The sequence below is a fragment of the Pleurodeles waltl genome, chromosome 4_1 (genome assembly GCF_031143425.1).
Source record: "Pleurodeles waltl isolate 20211129_DDA chromosome 4_1, aPleWal1.hap1.20221129, whole genome shotgun sequence".
Lineage (NCBI taxonomy): Eukaryota > Metazoa > Chordata > Amphibia > Caudata > Salamandridae > Pleurodeles > Pleurodeles waltl.
The window spans coordinates 641,720,278-641,740,918 of record NC_090442.1 but is presented as its reverse complement, the minus strand read 5'-3'; the positions used below and the strand labels follow the sequence as shown (position 1 = coordinate 641,740,918).

The 20,641-nt window shown below is 44.7% G+C and overlaps 1 protein-coding gene across 2 annotated transcripts in view; it reads left to right on the top strand.

Annotated features, from left to right (window-relative positions):
• SCAF11 (SR-related CTD associated factor 11) overlaps positions 1-20,641 on the top strand; it is an 828,633-nt gene that overhangs the window by 144,559 nt on the left and 663,433 nt on the right. For both annotated transcript variants that reach the window (XM_069229083.1, XM_069229082.1), the window contains exon 6: positions 11,154-11,212. In XM_069229083.1, the coding sequence (XP_069085184.1) occupies positions 11,154-11,212 (59 nt within the window). The remainder of the gene's footprint in view (positions 1-11,153; positions 11,213-20,641) is intronic.

The window sequence follows — 20,641 nt, the reverse complement described above, 5'->3', positions numbered from 1 at the left end:
CAAAACTTCGCATCCAGGTACCCACACCGGCAATCTCAAGGCAATGCTCTATGGATGAATTGGTCAGGGATATTTGCGTACGCTTTTCCCCCTCTCCTTCCATATCTAGTAAACAGATTGAGTCAAAACAAACTCATACTAATAGCACCAACATGGGCAAGACAACCTTGGTATACCACACTACTAGACCTGTCAGTAGTACCTCATGTCAAACTACCCAACAGGCCAGATCTGTTAACACAACACAAACAACAGATCAGGCATCCAAACCCAGCATCGCTGAATCTAGCAATTTGGCTCCAGAAATCCTAGAATTTGGACACTTGAACCTCACACAAGTATGTATGGAGGTCATAAAACAAGCTAGAAGGCCATCCACTAGACACTGCTATGCAAGTAAATGGAAAAGATTGGTTTGTTACTGCCATAATAATCAAGTCCAACCATTGCTTGCATCTCCAAAAGATGTAGTAGGATATTTACTACATCTACAAAAATCAAATCTAGCTTTCTCTTCCATAAAAATACATCTCGCAGCAATATCTGCTTACCTGCAGATTACTCATTCAACTTCCCTATTTAGAATACCTGTCATTAAAGCGTTTATGGAGGGCCTAAAGAGAATAATACCACCAAGGACACCACCTGTTCCTTCATGGAACCTCAACATTGTCTTGACAAGGCTCATGGGTCCACCTTTCGAACCCATGCATTCTTGTGAAATGCAATACTTAACGTGGAAAGTTGCATTTCTCATTGCCATCACATCTCTAAGAAGAGTAAGTGAAATACAGGCGTTTACCATACTAGAACCATTTATGCAAATACACAAAAATAAGGTCGTTCTAAGAACAAATCCAAAATTCTTACCAAAGGTTATCTCACCTTTCCACTTAAACCAAACAGTGGAATTACCAGTGTTCTTCCCACAGCCAGATTCAATAGCTGAAAGAGCACTACATACATTAGACACCAAGAGAGCGCTAATGTACTACATTGACAGGACAAAAGAAATTAGGAAAACAAAACAACTATTTATTGCCTTCCAAAAACCTCATACAGGAAATCCAATTTCAAAACAAGGTATCGCCAGATGGATAGTAAAGTGCATCCAAACCTGCTATCTTAAAGCAAAGAGAGAACTGCCTATTACACCAAAGGCACACTCAACCAGAAAGAAAGGTGCTACTATGGCCTTTCTAGGAAATATTCCAATGACCGAAATATGTAAGGCAGCAACATGGTCTACGCCTCATACATTTACTAAACACTACTGTGTAGATGTGTTATCTGCACAACAGGCCACAGTAGGTCAAGCCGTACTAAGAACTTTATTTCAAACTACTTCAACTCCTACAGGCTGAACCACCGCTTTTGGGGAGATAACTGCTTACTAGTCTATGCACAGCATGTGTATCTGCAGCGACACATGCCACTGAACTGAAAATGTCACTTACCCAGTGTACATCTGTTCGTGGCATTAGTCGCTGCAGATTCACATGCGCCCACCCTCCTCGGGAGCCTGTAGCCGTTTAGAAGTAGATCTTGAACATTTGTACATTTGTAAATATATTACATTAAACCTTAATTTTGTACATACGTATTTGTTCCATTCCATGGGCACTATTATTAGCATACACAACTCCTACCTCACCCTCTGCGGGGAAAACAATCTAAGATGGAGTCGACGCCCATGCGCAATGGAACCGAAGTGGGAGGAGTCCCTCGGTCTCGTGACTCGAAAAGACTTCTTCGAAGAAAAACAACTTGTAACACTCCGACCCAACACCAGACGGCGGACTATGCACAGCATGTGAATCTGCAGCGACTAATGCCACGAACAGATGTACACTGGGTAAGTGACATTTTCATTGTCCCCCCGAGCCCCAACAGCAACGCCTGAAGAGGGAATCCCCAGGCTCCCCCTGACCGCGACTGCCTGACTCTGAAGTCCCGACGGCTGGAAAAGACCCTGCACCCGCAGCCCCCAGCACCTGAAGGAACGGAACTTGAGTGCAGGAGTGACCCCCAGGAGGCCCTCTCCCTTGCCCAGGTGGTGGCTACCCCGAGGAGCCCCCCCCCCCCTTGCCTGCCTGCACCGCTGAAGAGATCCCTTGGTCTCTCATTGAAAACCCGACACGTGTTTGCACACTGCACCCGGCCGCCCCCGCGCTGCTGAGGGTGTACTTTTTGTGCTGACTTGTGTACCCCCCCCCCCCGGTGCCCTACAAAACCCCCCTGGTCTGCCCTCCGAAGACGCGGGCACTTACCTGCTGGCAGACTGGAACCGGGGCACCCCCTTCTCTCCATTGAAGCCTATGTGTTTTGGACACCTCTTTGACCTCTGCACCTGACCGGCCCTGAGCTGCTGGTGTGGTAACTTTGGGGTTGCTCTGAACCCCCAACGGTGGGCTACCTTGGACCAAAAACTGAAACCTGTAAGTGACTTACTTACCTGTGAAAACTAACATTACTTTACCTCCCCCAGGAACTGTGAAAATTGCACTGTCCACTTTTAAAACCGCTATTTGTGTTTTATGTGAAAAGTATATATGCTACTGTAATTATTCAAAGTTCCTAAAGTACTTACCTGCAATACCTTTCAAATGAGATATTACATGTAGAATTTGAACCTGTGGTTCTTAAAATAAACTAAGAAAATATATTTTTCTATAACAAAACCTATTGGCTGGATTTGTCTCTGAGTGTGTGTTCCTCATTTATTGCCTGTGTGTATGTACCACAAATGCTTAACACTACTCCTTTGATAAGCCTACTGCTCGACCACACTACCACAAAATAGAGCATTAGTATTATCTCTTCTTACCACTATCTTACCTCTAAGGGGAACCCTTGGACTCTGTGCATACTATTCCTTACTTTGAAATAGTGCATACAGAGCCAACTTCCTACACCACATTACTTACAAAGACGGGAAGATATATCCCGCATTGGCATTAGGAGAACAAGACGTTCAAAGTACAGCCATCAGAGGAGCGATCATTGTTATTCTTAACTCTCATATGGAAGTAATCTCTTCAAATGTTTAACCCTGTTGAGAATGGGGCAGTGGGCACCTTGAAGTACGCTAGTCAGAGCCTTACAGTTTGTGTAGTACACGGAAATAATGATGGCAAACCATGTCTTTTTCAAGATAATTATGAAGCTGCTAATTGTGTAAAGCATATATTACTAAGAAGAGATTTAATCTGCATATTAAACATCCCTTCAGGTGATACTAAAACTCATTTTAAAATAAGTACTCACATCTATGGAACTTGACCACATATGCCATTTTAGAAATGTGAAGACTAATTATACCATCCCAGCAAACTGGCTTATACATCTTTTTCAAATTTCTCCAACAATATTCAAGGCTAGATTCAGTCTTAGCTTCTGCTAACGCAGCTAACCAGTGTGAGGTTCCAATAGGTGCTTCATTGGTCTCCTTCCTGTAATGAGGTGGATCATTCCCAAATGAATACGCATAATTAGACCTTATAACCTATAGTGAGACAAACTGTCCTACAAGGAATGTCGAAACTACATAGTTAAGGAAGGTAGGGAAAGACCGCTAATGGCTTATGTTGATTGTTAGAAATGGGGTCAGTAAGGTTACCCCCTGTCCAAGCAAGAACCCTCAATCTAGTCAGGGTAAGTCACACAATCCAAATTATCCTGTGCCCACCCTCTGATAGCTTGGCACTGAGCAGTCAGGCTTAACATAGAAGGCAGTGTGTAAAGTATTTGTGCAACAAATCGTGTAATAACACAGTATAACTCCAAAAAATACACCACACAGTGTTTAGAAAAATATATAATATTTATCTGGTAAGATGCGGGTCAAAATTATCAAGATTCAATAAGTATACGTTTAAATATCACTGTAAAAATGATACCTTTAGTGCCTTTAGTCTTTAAAAAGCAACTAGTGTCTCTCGCAAGCACAAAGTACCTGGTTTGTGTTCAAATTCTCTGCAAGGGACCGCAGAGGAGGAGGAGTTGCGCGGAAAACGGGGAGGTGTGCAACAATATATTTATTTTTTTCTGGCGCACACAGACGATTCGTCGAGTTTTCACGCAGGGCAGGCTTTGCGTCTATTTTCCGGCACGTAGAATGGGATCCTCTTCAGGGTGCGGGGTTTTCAGATGCCTCGGGGACGATGCGTTGAAATCCTGCTTGTGCAGGACGAACTCACAGGGGCTGGGTCGATCCGGTGGGCGTTGCGTGGAAATATCTCCCGCACAGCAGGCGCTGCGTTGATTCCTCTCAGGAAGTCGGGCTGTGTCGTTCCGGCTCTGCTTTGTGTCGGTCCAGTGGCCTACACGTCGATTTTCTGTTTGCAGCGCTGGCGCTGCGTCAATTTCCTTTTCGGGAAGTCTGGCTGTGTCGATCCAGTTCAGCGTGAGGTGGTTTTCTCACTGCAATGCAGGCTGTGCATCAATTTTCGCCGCACAAGGGGTTCTTTTGCGGGAATTTTTGGTCTTAAGACTTAAGGGAACAAAAGGAAAGCTCTATCCAAGCCCTTGGAGAGCACTTCTCAGCACAGCCAGAGAGTTTCAAGGCATCTGGGCAGCAGCAAGGCAGCAGTCCTTCTCAGAAAAGCAGTCCAGGTGAGTCCTTTGGGCAGCCAGGCAGTTCCTCTTGGCAGGTTGCAGGTTCTGGTTCCGGGATTCTTCATCAGTGGTATCTTGTCCAGAAGTATCTTGTAAAGTAGAAGTGTCTGAGTTGGGAAGTTCCGGGACCCTGCTTAAATAACCAAATGTGCCTTTGAAGTGGGGGAGACTACAAAGAGTGGCTTAAAAGTGCACAAGGTCCCCTTTCAGTTCCGTCCTGTCTACCAGGGTCCCAGTAGGGGGTTTGGCAGTCCTTTGTATGAGGGCAGGATACTGTCCTTTGACATGCAAGTGTCAGACCCTCCCAGCCCAGGAAGACCCATTCAGTATGCTGATGTATGCAAGTGTGACTGAGCATCCTGTGTTTGGGGGTGTCTGAGTGAATGCACAAGGGAGCGGTCACCTAAACCTAGCCAGACGTGGATTGTAAGGCACAGAAGGATTTAAGTGCAGAGAAATGCTCACTTTCTAAAAGTAGAATTTTTAAAATAGTAATATAAAATCCAACTTCATCATTAAGCAGAATTTTGTATCACCATTCTGGCCATACTAAATATGACCTTGTTACTCCTTTCAGATCAGAATCTACCACTCAAACAGTATGTGAGGGTAGCCGTAATAATAGCTTTTGAAAGGAGCAGGCCTCACAGCAGTGTAAAAACGAATTTAGGAGTTTTACACTACCAGGACATATAAACTTCACAGGTACATGTCCTGCCTTTTATCTACATAGCACCCTGCCCTATGGGTTTCCTAGGGCCTACCTTAGGGGTGACTTATATGTAGACAAAGGGGAGTTTAAGGCTTGGCAAGTACTTTCAAATCCCAGGTCGAAGTGGCAGTGAAACTGCCCACACAGGCCTTGCAATGGTAGGCCTGAGGCATGGTTAAGAGGCTACTTATGTGGGTGGCACAATCTGTGCTGCAGGCCCACTAGTAACACTTAATCTACAGGCCCTGGGCACATGTAGTGCACTTTACGGGGGTCTTACAAGTAGATGAAATAAGCCAATTGGATATTAACCAATGTCACGATGTTTTAAGGGAGAGAGCATATGCACTTTAGCACTGGTTAGCAGTGGTAAAGTGCACAGAGTCCCAAAACCAGCAAAAACGGTGTCCAAAAAGTGGAGGGAGGGAGGCAAAAAGTTAGGGATGACCACCCTAAGGCTGTCCGATCTAACACTGATATGTTGGTCTGTTGCCATATCCTATCTTGTGCTGTCTCTTCTGTAGTGGAAGCAGCACAGCTGTTCAGGACAGTATCTGGATACCTATTAAGCATGGAAAAGACCAAAGTAATCACTTCTGGGGTTTGAGGACCCCAGAATTACTTCACATGACAGATACCTAGAGTAGTACAGACAAATGTTCATCAAACCGGTTTAAAAGAAATAACTTCCGTAGGGAATGTCAGAATCTACTGCTATCAGTATTAGATAGAGTGAACCTGATTGAAATGTCAACCTGTACTCCAAAGTTAATCCGGTTTAGAACTTGAATTACCATTTGACCTGGGCTTAGCTTGTAATTCCCCTTATTACCATAGGCTTTTTGGTGTACAGACTGGCCAGTATAGTGAAGCAGAATGCCTCTTTCCCGATATCAATATGTTGTGTTTTTGTGGCCACCGATTAACAGTAGTTTCTGTTTGGTTTTCAAGGCCCCTAATTGCATTTGCTGCACTTTCATTATAATGTTATAACTTTAGTCAGAATCTTTAAAGATTTATTGATGTCACAGCAGGTGCCTGGGAAAAATTGATAATCCACTGTTATGGTAGTAAACCTGAACTTCTGCAAGTAATTGGGGCAAGGAAACGTAGCGCCTAGTGGAATAGCAATCTCCAATTTGCACAATAAATGTTCTAAAATGATTGATTCAGGAGTCTTTTTGGCTGTTCAAGCACTGTGGAAGTCTTTTCTGGAGTTTTAAGTATTTAGAATCAGCGCGTCGCACAACAACCACAAATTGAGAAGCCCCATTACATCAATCAAGTTATTTTCAAATAATCCTCCACATGCTATGTTAAACTTATACAAAGTGTTGTATGAAAAATCTGAAAACATAGAGATTAATTCTCAGACTTTCCCACCGTGCCGGTCTAAGGTACATTAATACTACCATGATAAATCATACATCTGCTTTTTCTAAATATTGGAAACCTCAACATTGGGACTCATTTCATTTGTATAGACTTCCAGCTGAAGTTCAGAAGTGATCGCTAGTGGTAAATTGACCATACCATTGTGTACAAAGCTGGCTCTGTATTTACTATATCAAAATGAGATATATTGTGCTCGGAGTCCAGGGGTTCCCCAAGAGGCTTGACAGAGGCAATAATAGATTATAGTAATGCTCTATTTGTGGTAGTGTGGTCGAGCAGTTAGACTCATCAGAGGGTAGTGTTAAGCATTTGTTGTACACACACTAGCAATAAGTGAAAAACACGCTTTCAATGACTTAACTCCAGGCCAATAGGTTTTTGTATAGAAACAGATTATTTTGTTTATTTCTAGAACCACAAAATTCATTCAACAGGTAAGTACATCAAATGAAAGGTACTTTGCATGGTAATACTTAGGACTTTGAATAGATTCAATATTGTACACAGTTTTCTTTAAAATGGCAACCTGTTTTAAAAGTGGACACCGTGCAAATTCCAACATTTCCTGGGGGAGTTACGTACAGTACAGTTAGAGGTAAGTACCACACTTATGGGTTCAGTCTCCGGGGCATAGGTAGCCCACCGTTGGGGGTTCAAGGCAACCCCAAACACCCAGCAGGAGCAATATAGGGCCGGCCAGGTACAGAGGTCAAACAGGAGCCAAAATAACGTGGGCGCCTATGGAGACAGGGTGTACCCGTGTTGTCGGAGGGCAGACCAGGGGGGTTTGGAGGAGTACTGGAGGGGCCCCAAGTAGGCACAAAAAACACACTCGGCGGCACGGGGGCGGCCGGGTGCAGTGTGCAAACAGGGCGTCTGGTTCTCAATAGTCCTCCACGGAGGGACCCTGAGGTCACTTATGTGCTGCAGGCAGAGCACAGTGGGCCTCTCGAGCAAGCTACCGACTGGGCAAGGATGAAGGCCATCTGCTGGTTGTTGCTGCACTAGTGGTCGGTTTCTCACGGGCCTGGGGGCTGCGGGTGCAGTGCTTCTCCAGGCGTTGGATATCTTCGCCCTAGGCAGTCGCGATCAGGGGGGTCCTAGTGATTCACTCTGCAGGCGTCATCGTGGGGGTGCAGAGTGGTCAGCCCAGGGTGGACACGTCATCTGAGTCGCCTGGGGGTCCTCTCTGGATAGTTGGTTTCTCTAGTCACGGGCCAGGGGCGTTGGGTGCAGAGTAGTTGAACTCGCGCTTCTGGAGTGAGGTGAGAGTCCCTTTAAAGTTGGTTTCTTGATCTTTTTGGACAGGTCTGCTGTCCACAGGAGTTTCTTGGTCCTCTGTGATGCAGACCGTCCTCTGGAGGCTTTTCAGGGGTCACTGGTCCTGCAGAATGTGTTGCTCCTTTTCTTACAGCTTTTTGAAGCGGGAGATGGGCCGGTAGGGCTGGGGCCGAGTCAGTTGGTGTCTCCTTCTCTTCTCTGCAGGGTTTTCAGCTCAGCAGTCCTTTCTTGAGGTCGTCTGGAAGCCGAAGAGCTGAGTTCAGGGTCGCTCCTAAATATTAAATTTAGGGTTGTGTTAGGGTCAGAGGGCAGTAGCCGATGGCTACACCCTCCTTGCGCCCACTCCCTCTGGGGAGTGGTGGGCGCATCTCCATCCCTATTGGTCCTAATCCTCCAAAGCAAGATGGAGGATTTCTCAAGGAAAAGGAGGGGGGGGGGAAATCAGCTCTGGACACCTTAGGGGTGGTCCTGGCTGAGGGGTTGGTGACTTCTTGTTTTTCTCATCACGCCGAACTTGCCGCTCAAAGTGAGGGCTCGTCCGGGTGGGCGGGATTGGGGTGAAGCACCTTCACACAGGACAGGCTTTGTTTCTGACCACAGAGTGCACAAAAGGCACTCTCCCCATGTGGTAAGAAACTCATCTGAATGTGGCAGGCTGGCTCAGACCAGTCAGCCTTGCACTAGCAGTTGTGCTAACATCTGTAAGATGCCCTCTGTGCATTTTTCAATAAATCCCACACTGGCATCAGTGTGGGTTTATTGTGCTGAGAAGTTTTGATACCAAACTTCAGTGTTCAGTGTAGCCATTATGGTCCTGTGGAGTTTGTAATGACAGACTCCCAGACCATATACTCAATATGGCTACCCTGCACTTACAATGTCTAAGAATAGACTTAGACACTGTAGGGACATGGTGCTCATGCAGCCATGCCCTCATCTGTGGTATAGTGCACCCTACCGTAGTAGGGCTGTAAGGCCTGCTACAGGGGTGACTTACCTAGGTCACAGGCAGTGGTTTGTGCGCATGGCACTCTTACGGGAGTGCCATGTCGACTTTCTTTTCTCTCCACTAGCACACACATGCTGCAAAACAGTGTGCATTTACTGAGTGAGGGGTCCCCGAGGGTGGCATAATGCATGCTGCAGCCCTTAGGGACCTGCCCTGGCCACAGTGCCCTTGGTACCAGGAGTACCTTTTACAAGTAACTTATCTGTGCGCCAGGGCTATGCCAATTGTGGAAACAAAGGTACAGTTTTAGGGAAAAAACACTGGTGCTGGGGCCCGATTATCAGGGTCCCAGCACACTTCCAATCAAAGCTTGCATCAACACTAGGCGAAAAGTGGGGGGTGACAATGCCAACAGCGGCATTTTCCTACACGTGAACTGAATTTTCCAGCCTGTCTGTACTTTTGTCACTTGCCCAAATCCTGGGTGGCTATTGGGAGGAAATATACTAGGGAGATGTGTAGGTCAGACATTATGTCCATCTGTTGCCACTACAGTGCTGGGTATCAGTTAATTTTATAGGCATTTGCTGTTTTTTTTTTTTTTTTTTTTGACAGTGACATATTATGGGTTGAAAATAGAAAGATCGGATCCCACTGTGTGCTGGTACCTGATATGAGGAAATATGCAAAGTTTGTTTGAGCAAGCGCACAATAGGAAAGTGGGTGGAGGAAGACAGCTGAACCAAGAATGGGCATTGTAAGATTCAATAACATTTGAAGGGTTGAACTATGTATGTGAATGCAACTGTTTCCTGAACTGTGCCCTCTGGTCTTACTTTCATGTGTCAGGTCCATTAGTAATGATGACATGAATGTAGGTTTCCGCAGTATTTTGTGCAACATTTGATGAGGTTGGACAGCCGTTGTTTGGTACGCTCTGGCCTAAAATAAACAGTCTCTCAAAATATCAGTGGCTCTAGACCGCCGATTCTTAACTTGTGGACTTCTGTAGACGCATACAGAATCACTAATGGAGGCACAGAACACCTGCCTAAACAATTGCTGTGATTTGAACCTCAAAGCAATACACAAATAACAAACACGATTATATCAAACAATTTACAAACAATTTCTGAAAGACAAAGCAGTATGATAAACTTCAGCGTATCACTTTATCTTTTTTGGTCCTAACGCATGCTCTCTTTATGTCAGTACATACCAGTGCTCAGTTGAGGCCACCAGCCATCGATTCTAGATTAAGTTTGCTGTACTTGTGCAAATCTCAAGAATTGAGCGTTTTAACATTTAGAATTTTGCTTTTTTTATATGCTTCATTAATCTGTCAGTGTTTTATTTTCTGAACATTGGCTATAATCCCCTTAGTTGGTGACACAGACACATGTTAAGAATCACTGCTCTACAAAGATTATAAAATAAGCTACTTCTATAATTTTGTCTTTAATTCTCCCCTGCAACAATAGTTATTTTCTTGTGCCCCGCTGACTCACTGTTCTGCAGACCTGCTTTGTGAAAATTCTGGTTATAACTTTCTTGCTAAATCATCATGTCAGACATTGCCTCACCACATCTCTAAAACGCTGTGTGCTGATACACTGGCTACTATAATTACATTGTAATTTTATGAATGCCCTCCTGCAACAGTAAAAACGCAAAAGCCACCTCCTATATTGGTTCCAAAGGGAATCCAAACAATAATTTAGCTAACGTTGAGCCTGAAAAATAATTATCAATATATATATTTTGTACAAATCAAGTATCTATTAATTATAATTATTCCCAAAAAAAAATATATATATCACACATATAATTATGTAAACATGCACTTTAAGACAAACTGGACAGCTCTTTCAATCAACATTCATACTCATTTGTACCCCATGCAACCACGAAAAAATGACAGAGCTGTCCAGGCTCAACGTTAACTTAATTGTTTGGATTCCCTTTGGAACCATTATAGGAGGTGACTTTTGCGTTTTTACTGTCTGATTGTCCCTGTCCCGCTCCTTATCAGTTTGATTGGGGTACCCGTATATTTACCCTCCTGTAACACACATTGTGTTTACCCAGCATCCACTTGTTTTTCCATTGTCGTATTTATTTAATACTCTAATGGTGCATGATGCAGAATGCTTTAAAACAAACATTAAAGACAATAAACACAATTCTATTATATTGCAGAGACACCAGTATTGGGCCATTTAAACCAAAAGTATTCAACAGTTCCCAGAGAAAATGTGGTGAGTAGTTTCACAATGATTTGAGTGTTATAATTTACACAATTTGTTAAATGCTATCTCCTTAAGCCCTCTCCTCAAATCCCCATCTCCAAATATTCTGAAGTCTTCCTCCTCTTTTTGGAAGAATACTGAACTGTTAAATCCTTGTTCGCTCTCCTAGAGTAACCTGGTGGATTTTATTTTACTCTCCAGTGTTTGCTAACTTAGCTTAGTTTTCGCTTGCCTTTCAACATTTTCCCATGAGTCATTCAGCTTGTTGATTAGTGGTGGTGTAATTTGAATGCACTTTAACGTTTTTGCTTTTCTTATTCCATTGCCCACCACTCGCTAGTTTTTATTATGAAATTGTGTTAACCATGGTACCGGATTGCTATTAGTCCTGTGACATTTAGTCTGTTTTTCTTTACTTTTGTTGTTGCTCTGTATGGTTAAGAGCCAGTTACTCCTTGATCAGGAGGTCACAAATATTTCAGATTAAGCCCTCTGAAGTTTGGTTGTCTGCCGAGTAGTGAGTAACCTAGGCTTCAGCCATGAAGGAACTTGAGGTCATCCCAGAGGAAGATCATGTCCCATCAGTCATAATTTCTCCTGAAACTTGTCAAATTCCACATCGGTTTGCAGACAAATGCTGTCCAGGTCATGAGTGAACATCAGTCCTCCATTCAGCTGTTGCATATAGGTTGTGTGACTTAAATTCAAAAACGTCTTAACTAGGGAAGTTAAATATATACAACACCATGCGGTCTATTATCTTTGTCACGCTACAACCAAAGGCCTCTAGAGCCCCTGGTTAGAGTTCTTGCAACATGCAGAAACAAATCATAAAAAAAGAATATGCCTCCACAGTCAGAGTATATTTTTCAGTAGTCCAGTCCAAAGAGGATTCCATCATCCACTGCTTCACACCAGACAAAGGAAGTGGAAATATCATTTGATTTGGGAAAGCAGAGTTCCTCTGCAATAAATCCTTGTGAAATGTGTTAGTGGTTCACTCCCTGCCAAGGACAAAAGCAGAATTTTAATGAATATTGTAAGATGGGTACAGGCAGTCTCAGATCAGATTTTAACATCAGCAAAAGACATAGCAGATATTTCTGTTTATCCTTATTCCCATGGCGTCTCCATTTGCTTCCTTTTCATGGCTATTCATCTTTGAATGAAAGCTGATGCGCAACAAAAAGCACTGTACCTTCTGTTTTCTGGTCCTACTCAAACTGAAAGACCAAGGCAGTTAGGCTAAAAACGATTGTTTTCAAAAACGCAATGCAGGAATGATTGAACATGACCTAGTGAAGATTATTCTCGCGTCAGTGATTTCAAACACTTCCCTGGTAGAAACCATTGTTCTGACAGCAGCAAACAGGATTTCTGGAGGCAGAGATTTCTCACAACCAGTAGCAGCCCTGGCAAGCTCTCTGCCACATTAGGCTTTGCTTCACTTGCATAAATCTCAGTGAGTAGAAATGTTTACTTCATCTCCCAGCCTTCCATAATATATCAAGGACATGAAAGCTAATCTAGATAAAAGATGTGCAAAAATGTCTCCCTGTGATCTTAGGCGGAAATGTCCTGCTAAACAAATCTTTATTCTACATCTTGTAAGAGTTTCACTCCTGTATTGATCACTTGTTGTATCATTGACTCTAAGCATGACTGCACATGGTATATCTACAGCAGTCTTATCACTCGGTGACGAAAGAGGAGAATGAAGATTATTGAAGTTGACTAACACAGGGCTTGAATTATTCATTGCAGCTCCATGAACATGTGTTCGAGGCATGTGATGCTGTAGATACACATGCTCTGCATATTTCTTCCTTCTAGTGTTGGGTCCGGAGTTATGCAAGTTGTTTTGCCCAAATGGTGATGGAACCTACACCTTTTAGGTACTGGCTCATAGCCACGTGAAGTACCCCCGTACTGACAGACACTCGGTTTGCAACTTAAGCTTGTTCCCAGAACACTACGAAGCGAACTGTATTGCTTGCAAGTCCTTTCACTCCAATAGGACCCTTTGGGATCGTAGAGCACTTTCTCTTGATGTCGTACAGAGCCACCAACAACACTCCCAACATATTTTATGAGGAGCATGCCCCGGAGCAGTCGTGGGTTGAGGACGCCTTTTCCATCGACGAAAGTCCCAGCTTGGAGCTCGAGGTTGACGTTGAAATGGAGGACATTACACAAGTGCAACCTGTGCGTACTGTACCCACTGCCCACCAGACAAATCCTGCCAAAAAACATTCAGCACTTCTGGTCTCAGAATCTGAGGTCCACCACTGCTGTCTAGCCATGGTCCGCACCGAAAAACCGCTACAAAACACCCCACCTTTGAGGATTGGCTCTAAAAGCACATTTGAAGCTGAAATACTCTGCTTCCACGTGAGCAGACCAAGACCAGCAATCGTCACTGTCTCGACCTTTGGTGCTAAGCTGGCAATCAACATCAACCACCTTGATGCCAAGCGCACCTTTCACCTTGATGTCGAAAGCTTCAGAGCTGAAGATGTCTAAGTTGAGTTCCAAGCCACAGTTGGAACCAATCCTGCACAAGTTCCAGGAAAAATTTAACACACAGGAGAAGAAAACTCACATCCAGACGGATACCTGACAAATCCTGGCCAAAGCTTCCTCTCTTCCACCACCTAAAAGGAAGCTCCTATTTAAAGAGGCTTTAAACATGGTAGTCCCTCCTAAAAGGAAGACCATGGACAAGGCTACCAGCCTTCCACCACTTCCTTTACCAACTCCACCTTCACTCCCACCTCCACCATTACCAGACTCTCCTTCACTGCCACCTCATACAGGAGAGCCACTGGATGTTTCATCACAAGGGTCTCCACAGTCAGATACTTGTGGGGGGAGGGGAGGAGACAAGTGGATGGCTTCTGGGATAGCTATGACACAGATCCCCATGCTGACATGGATTCTGATCTTTATCCTGCACGCCCTTCTCCTCCTGAAGATGCTACCTCTTACCAGGAGGTTTATTTCATAACTTGGAGCTTCATAAAGAGCCCTTTAAAGATGACTTCCTCTTCAGTACTGCTTAAACAACTCATGGGGCTACCCGAAACCTGCCCATGTTAAAAAGCATGCTTGGGCAAATGGATGACATATTCAAAGACCCTATTAAGGCTAGGGTCATAAGACCTAGGGAAGATAAAAAATATAAACCCCGACCATCTGACCCAATTTATATTAAAGGACCGTTAACACCACAGCACACAAGCGTGCCACTTCTCAGGCCACTGAAGACACCCTGCCTCCAGACAAGTAAAAGCATAGATGCAGCCGGGAAAAGGGTTGCCGCTCAGTCCCCATTGGCGTATTGCCAACTCGCTCTCCTAGCACGCTATGACTGTGCCCACTGAGACAAAATGGAAGAACTACTTCAACATTTCCCAGAGAAACATAAAAAAATGCAGCCAACAGTTAGTCTCTGAGGGAAAACGTTTCACACCTTCATACGGTGCACACTAGAGGCAGCTACAAGGGGAGTTGACACAAGCATTTTACTTGGGCGCCACGCATAGCTCAGAATCTCTGGGTTTAAACCTGAGATTCAATAAGGTGTGTTAAACATGCCCCTTAATAAGAAACATCTTTTTGGTTCTCATGTGCACTCCACATTAGAAAAAATAAAAAGGGACACATGGCAGAAAGGTATGGGAGCCCTCCAAATACTTGCTCCCCATGATACTTTACGTCTTCCAGGTTTTACATTGTGAATCTTATCTGGATTCACATGCTGTGCATTATTCTGCCATGTAGTGGTTGAGTCTGGAATTTTCTACTGTTTCACTAAATTTCTTTTAGATTGTCTTCTTTTTTACTACTTTGTTGGTGAACGTTGATGGACCCTCGATTTGGTGTCTCCCAGTAACATTGTTATACTTCCTCTGGATGTTCCCACCTTAGGTCACCAGCTTCAGCTTCTTTTTTTTTTCCGCCATTTGGTCTGGATGTTTTTGCAAAGATCTTGAAGAATTTCTGGAAATCTTTAACAAGAACTTTGTCAAAGTAAGAGATCATTGTCAGGGAGCGGACAAAGGACTAAGTAAGATCAATCGCAAATACAATTCTTTATCTCAACGGATTGCTAAGAATGCTCGGACGGGGGAGCCTCCCATGTGTGGAGTAATGGAGAAGACACCATTCCAGTTCTGCAAGAATTGCATCATAAATACGCTCAGAAGTATAAGCGTCCGGTTCCTTCGATCACTGGAGTGAAGATTGTAATGCCTGCTCTGTGTTTGCACCGAAGACATTGATGGTGAGAGTGAGACAAAGGCAAAAAAATAGCACTGTCCTTCAGAGATCTGGGACTTTCCAGGGATGACGAGAATGTTGCAGAGGGACCTGAAGGAGAAACTTTGGAGGGTGACCGGAAAATTGAGATCGAATAAAGAGTGCCAAAGAAGAGCTGAAAATTGGAGGGAACAAAGTCCATAACTTCTGCTAAGACACCAGAATCAAAGAAAAATATGACTAGCAAGCACAAAGGGGAACCTCTGCTTTGAAATGCTTGCCATCTGCAGGCACACAACCCATGAAAGAGAGTCCCACAGAGCCCTCGAGGGGAATTCCAGTGAAGAGAAAACTAAGGAAAAACATGCATCGTCCCAGTACAGAAGGGCAAAGTACGCTTCATTGTCAAAAACCCATGATTCACAAACGGTACGTTGAAGCTCGCAGTAGTAAAATACGATGAAGAAAATTTTGACATTTAAGAGAAAACACTTGATGACCAGCCCTGAAGAGCAGGCCATTGTAATCGAGCAAAAGAGGAAAACTTGAGGTCAAAATGTGTTCTCCAAAAGAAGAGTTTGACGACAGTCTGAAGGGATTCAGAATCCCACAGAAGACTTTGACAACGAAGTACGGTTCTGAGGTAGTAGTTGAGGAAATTCAGTCTCCACTCACACCTCAGCCTCGAGGACAAGGAAGAACTCTTTTTATGAGGAGGAAGATGGTCAACAAGTAATGTATCAGCCTCCTGAGGAAGGTGACTATTTTGAATCTCAATGGGAAGATTTGGAGGAGGATTCACCCTAGGAGGAAGTGGAGGCTTATCCATCCAAACTTTCACCCACAGATGACATTGGAATGTACAACATAGTGATCAAGAATGCAGCTGACAAGTTTACCATTCAGCTTGAGGAGGATAGATCTCGGTCATGTTTACTTTTAGAAAAACTGCTGAAAGTCAGGCAAGAAACTAATATCTGCCCATGCTTCCTAGCATTCTTGATCAAGACGGAAGCCTTTAAATAGCTAGCCACTTGCAAAGCACTCACACCAAGGACTGAAAAAAAATGCAAGTTTTCTTCAAGAGATCCTGCGTACATTAATGGTATTATACCGGCAGACTCAATAATAAGTTCGACTGTAAGGAAGAAAACCAACATCCCCTCGACTTCGGGCCACCTCCAGATATAAGAGAGTAAAAGAATGGAACCTATGAGTTGAAGTATGGAGCGGAGTGCTGTGAACTAATGGCGGATTGCTAATTCTGATGCATTACTTAATAGGCATACACATCTGTAAGGAAATGCCTCCTTGGCATGGTTGCCCCCTGACTTTTTGCCTTTGCTGATGCTATGTTTACAATTGAAAGTGTGCTGAGGCCTGCTAACCAGGCCCCAGCACCAGTGTTCTTTCCCTAACCTGTACTTTTGTATCCACAATTGGCAGACCCTGGCATCCAGATAAGTCCCTTGTAACTGGTACTTCTAGTACCAAGGGCCCTGATGCCAAGGAAGGTCTCTAAGGGCTGCAGCATGTCTTATGCCACCCTGGAGACCTCTCACTCAGCACAGACACACTGCTTGCCAGCTTGTGTGTGCTAGTGAGAACAAAGCGAGTAAGTCGACATGGCACTCCCCTCAGGGTGCCATGCCAGCCTCTCACTGCCTATGCAGTATAGGTAAGACACCCCTCTAGCAGGCCTTACAGCCCTAAGGCAGGGTGCACTATACCATAGGTGAGGGTACCAGTGCATGAGCATGGTACCCCTACAGTGTCTAAACAAAACCTTAGACATTGTAAGTGCAGGGTAGCCATAAGAGTATATGGTCTGGGAGTCTGTCAAACACGAACTCCACAGCACCATAATGGCTACACTGAAAACTGGGAAGTTTGGTATCAAACTTCTCAGCACAATAAATGCACACTGATGACAGTGTACATTTTATTGTAAAATACACCACAGAGGGCACCTTAGAGGTGCCCCCTGAAACTTAACCGACTGTCTGTGTAGGCTGACTAGTTCCAGCAGCCTGCCACACTAGAGACATGTTGCTGGCCCCATGGGGAGAGTGCCTTTGTCACTCTGAGGCCAGTAACAAAGCCTGCACTGGGTGGAGATGCTAACACCTCCCCCAGGCAGGAGCTGTAACACCTGGCGGTGAGCCTCAAAGGCTCACCCCTTTGTCACAGCCCAGCAGGGCACTCCAGCTTAGTGGAGTTGCCCGCCCCCTCCGGCCACGGCCCCCACTTTTGGCGGCAAGGCTGGAGGGAACAAAGAAAGCAACAAGGAGGAGTCACTGACCAGTCAGGACAGCCCCTAAGGTGTCCTGAGCTGAAGTGACTCTAACTTTTAGAAATCCTCCATCTTGCAGATGGAGGATTCCCCCAATAGGGTTAGGATTGTGACCCCCTCCCCTTGGGAGGAGGCACAAAGAGGGTGTACCCACCCTCAGGGCTAGTAGCCATTGGCTACTAACCCCCCAGACCTAAACACGCCCTTAAATTTAGTATTTAAGGGCTACCCTGAACCCTAGAAAATTAGATTCCTGCAACTACAAGAAGGACTGCCTAGCTGAAAACCCCTGCAGAGGAAGACCAGAAGACGACAACTGCCTTGGCTCCAGAAACTCACCGGCCTGTCTCCTGCCTTCCAAAGATCCTGCTCCAGCGACGCCTTCCAAAGGGACCAGCGACCTCGACATCCTCTGAGGACTGCCCCTGCTTCGAAAAGACAAGAAACTCCCGAGGACAGCGGACCTGCTCCAAGAAAAGCTGCAACTTTGTTTCCAGCAGCTTTAAAGAACCCTGCAAGCTCCCCGCAAAAGGCGTGAGACCTGCAACACTGCACCCGGCGACCCCGACTCGGCTGGTGGCGATCCAACACCTCAGGAGGGACCCCAGGACTACTCTAAGACTGTGAGTACAAAAACCTGTCCCCCCTGAGCCCCCACAGCGCCGCCTGCAGAGGGAATCCCGAGGCTTCCCCTGACCGCGACTCTTTGAGTCCCAAGTCCCGACACCTGGGAGAGACCCTGCACCCGCAGCCCCCAGGACCTGAAGGACCGGACTTTCACTGGAGGAGTGACCCCCAGGAGTCCCTCTCCCTTGACCAAGTGGAGGTTTCCCCGAGGAACCCCCCCCCCTTGCCTGCCTGCAGCGCTGAAGAGATCCCGAGATCTCCCATTGACTTCCATTACAAACCCGACGCTTGTTTCTACACTGCACCCGGCCGCCCCCGCGCTGCTGAGGGTGAAATTTCTGTGTGGGCTTGTGTCCCCCCCGGTGCCCTACAAAACCCCCCTGGTCTGCCCTCCGAAGACGCGGGTACTTACCTGCAAGCAGACCGGAACCGGGGCACCCCCTTCTCTCCATTCTAGCCTATGCGTTTTGGGCACCACTTTGAACTCTGCACCTGACCGGCCCTGAGCTGCTGGTGTGGTGACTTTGGGGTTGCTCTGAACCCCCAACGGTGGGCTACCTTGGACCAAGAACTAAGCCCTGTAAGTGTCTTACTTACCTGGTTAACCTAACAAATACTTACCTCCCCTAGGAACTGTGAAAATTGCATTGTGTCCACTTTTAAAACAGCTATTTGTGAATAACTTGAAAAGTATACATGCAATTTTGATGATTTGAAGTTCCTAAAGTACTTACCTGCAATACCTTTCGAATGAGATATTACATGTAGAATTTGAACCTGTGGTTCTTAAAATAAACTAAGAAAAGATATTTTTCTATATAAAAACCTATTGGCTGGATTTGTCTCTGAGTGTGTGTACCTCATTTATTGTCTATGTGTATGTACAACAAATGCTTAACACTACTCCTTGGATAAGCCTACTGCTCGACCACACTACCACAAAATAGAGCATTAGTATTATCTATTTTTACCACTATTTTACCTCTAAGGGGAACCCTTGGACTCTGTGCATGCTATTCCTTACTTTGAAATAGCACATACAGAGCCAACTTCCTACACATCAGTATTGGGAAGAGATTGGAGAACTGAAGAAACATCTCGTTGAGCAATATAAAAAGAGGGCAACACATATAGTAGAAAGCAGAAAGATTATAGCAAACACTTGCTTAAAATCTGCCCTGGATGCGGCTGACATTGAAGACATTGACATAGAAGTTTTTACTGTTGGTTGAGAATTTCGGGGTTCAAACCTGAAATACAAGCTAACATAACAAACACTCCATTTAATGGACAAAAATTATTTTGAAACAAGGTCTATGAAAGCCTCAACCAACTAAAGAAAGACAACGAAACAGCTAAATTCCTGTGTGCATTGCAGTTTGCTGGAGGAATACGAAAGGGGTGCATTCTGTGCAAGAAGACTTCGCCTCTAGGGGTAGCTTACAGTCACATCAAGGTTTCCACAGTAGCAACCAAACTGCTAAATCACACCAAAGCTGGCAGTACCAGCAGCAAGGAAAACATTTATTTCAAGGAAGAGCCATGAAAAGTCAATCAGCTGGAGGATATGCAACTCCTCCAGACTAATGACTGCACAGCACCAGTAACAACCTCAGAAACTCCATGAGTGACAGAAAACACCAAACAGTAAGGTTTCCATCACAACACATCAGTTGGTGGAAGATTGAAAAGCTTTTTCCAGGAGTGAAAGAAGATCACGTCAGGCAAATGGATCTTGAACACAATACAATTTTGATATTGCATAGAAACAAACACATTTCCACCAGCAAGAGGGCCAAAGAAAAGGATCAGTTCAAAAGAGGAAACAAATAGACTTCTCAAGGAGGTCAACGAGTTATTAGACAAACAAGCAATAGAACTGGTCCAAACTCAGGAAATCAGCAAGGGAAATTACTCAACATATTTCCTTATCTCAAAGGTAGATGCCTCACTGCGTCCATGCCTAGATCTCAGGTTAATTAACAAGTTCTTAAAACCCCCAAAATTCAATTCAAGATGACAACTTCACAGGAAGTCATTACACAGTTGCAAAAATTAGTTTATGTGGCAAGTATAGACTTGAAAGATGCCTATTTTGCATTCCAAATAATGCAAAACAAAAAATACCGACGTTTTGTGATAAACAGAAAACACAATCAATTCACAGTGCTAGCTTTTTGGAATAAAATCAGCACCAAGAGTCTTCATGAAATCTCTAGCATCACTGGAGACAATTGGTTAGTGTAAGGAAATGCCTC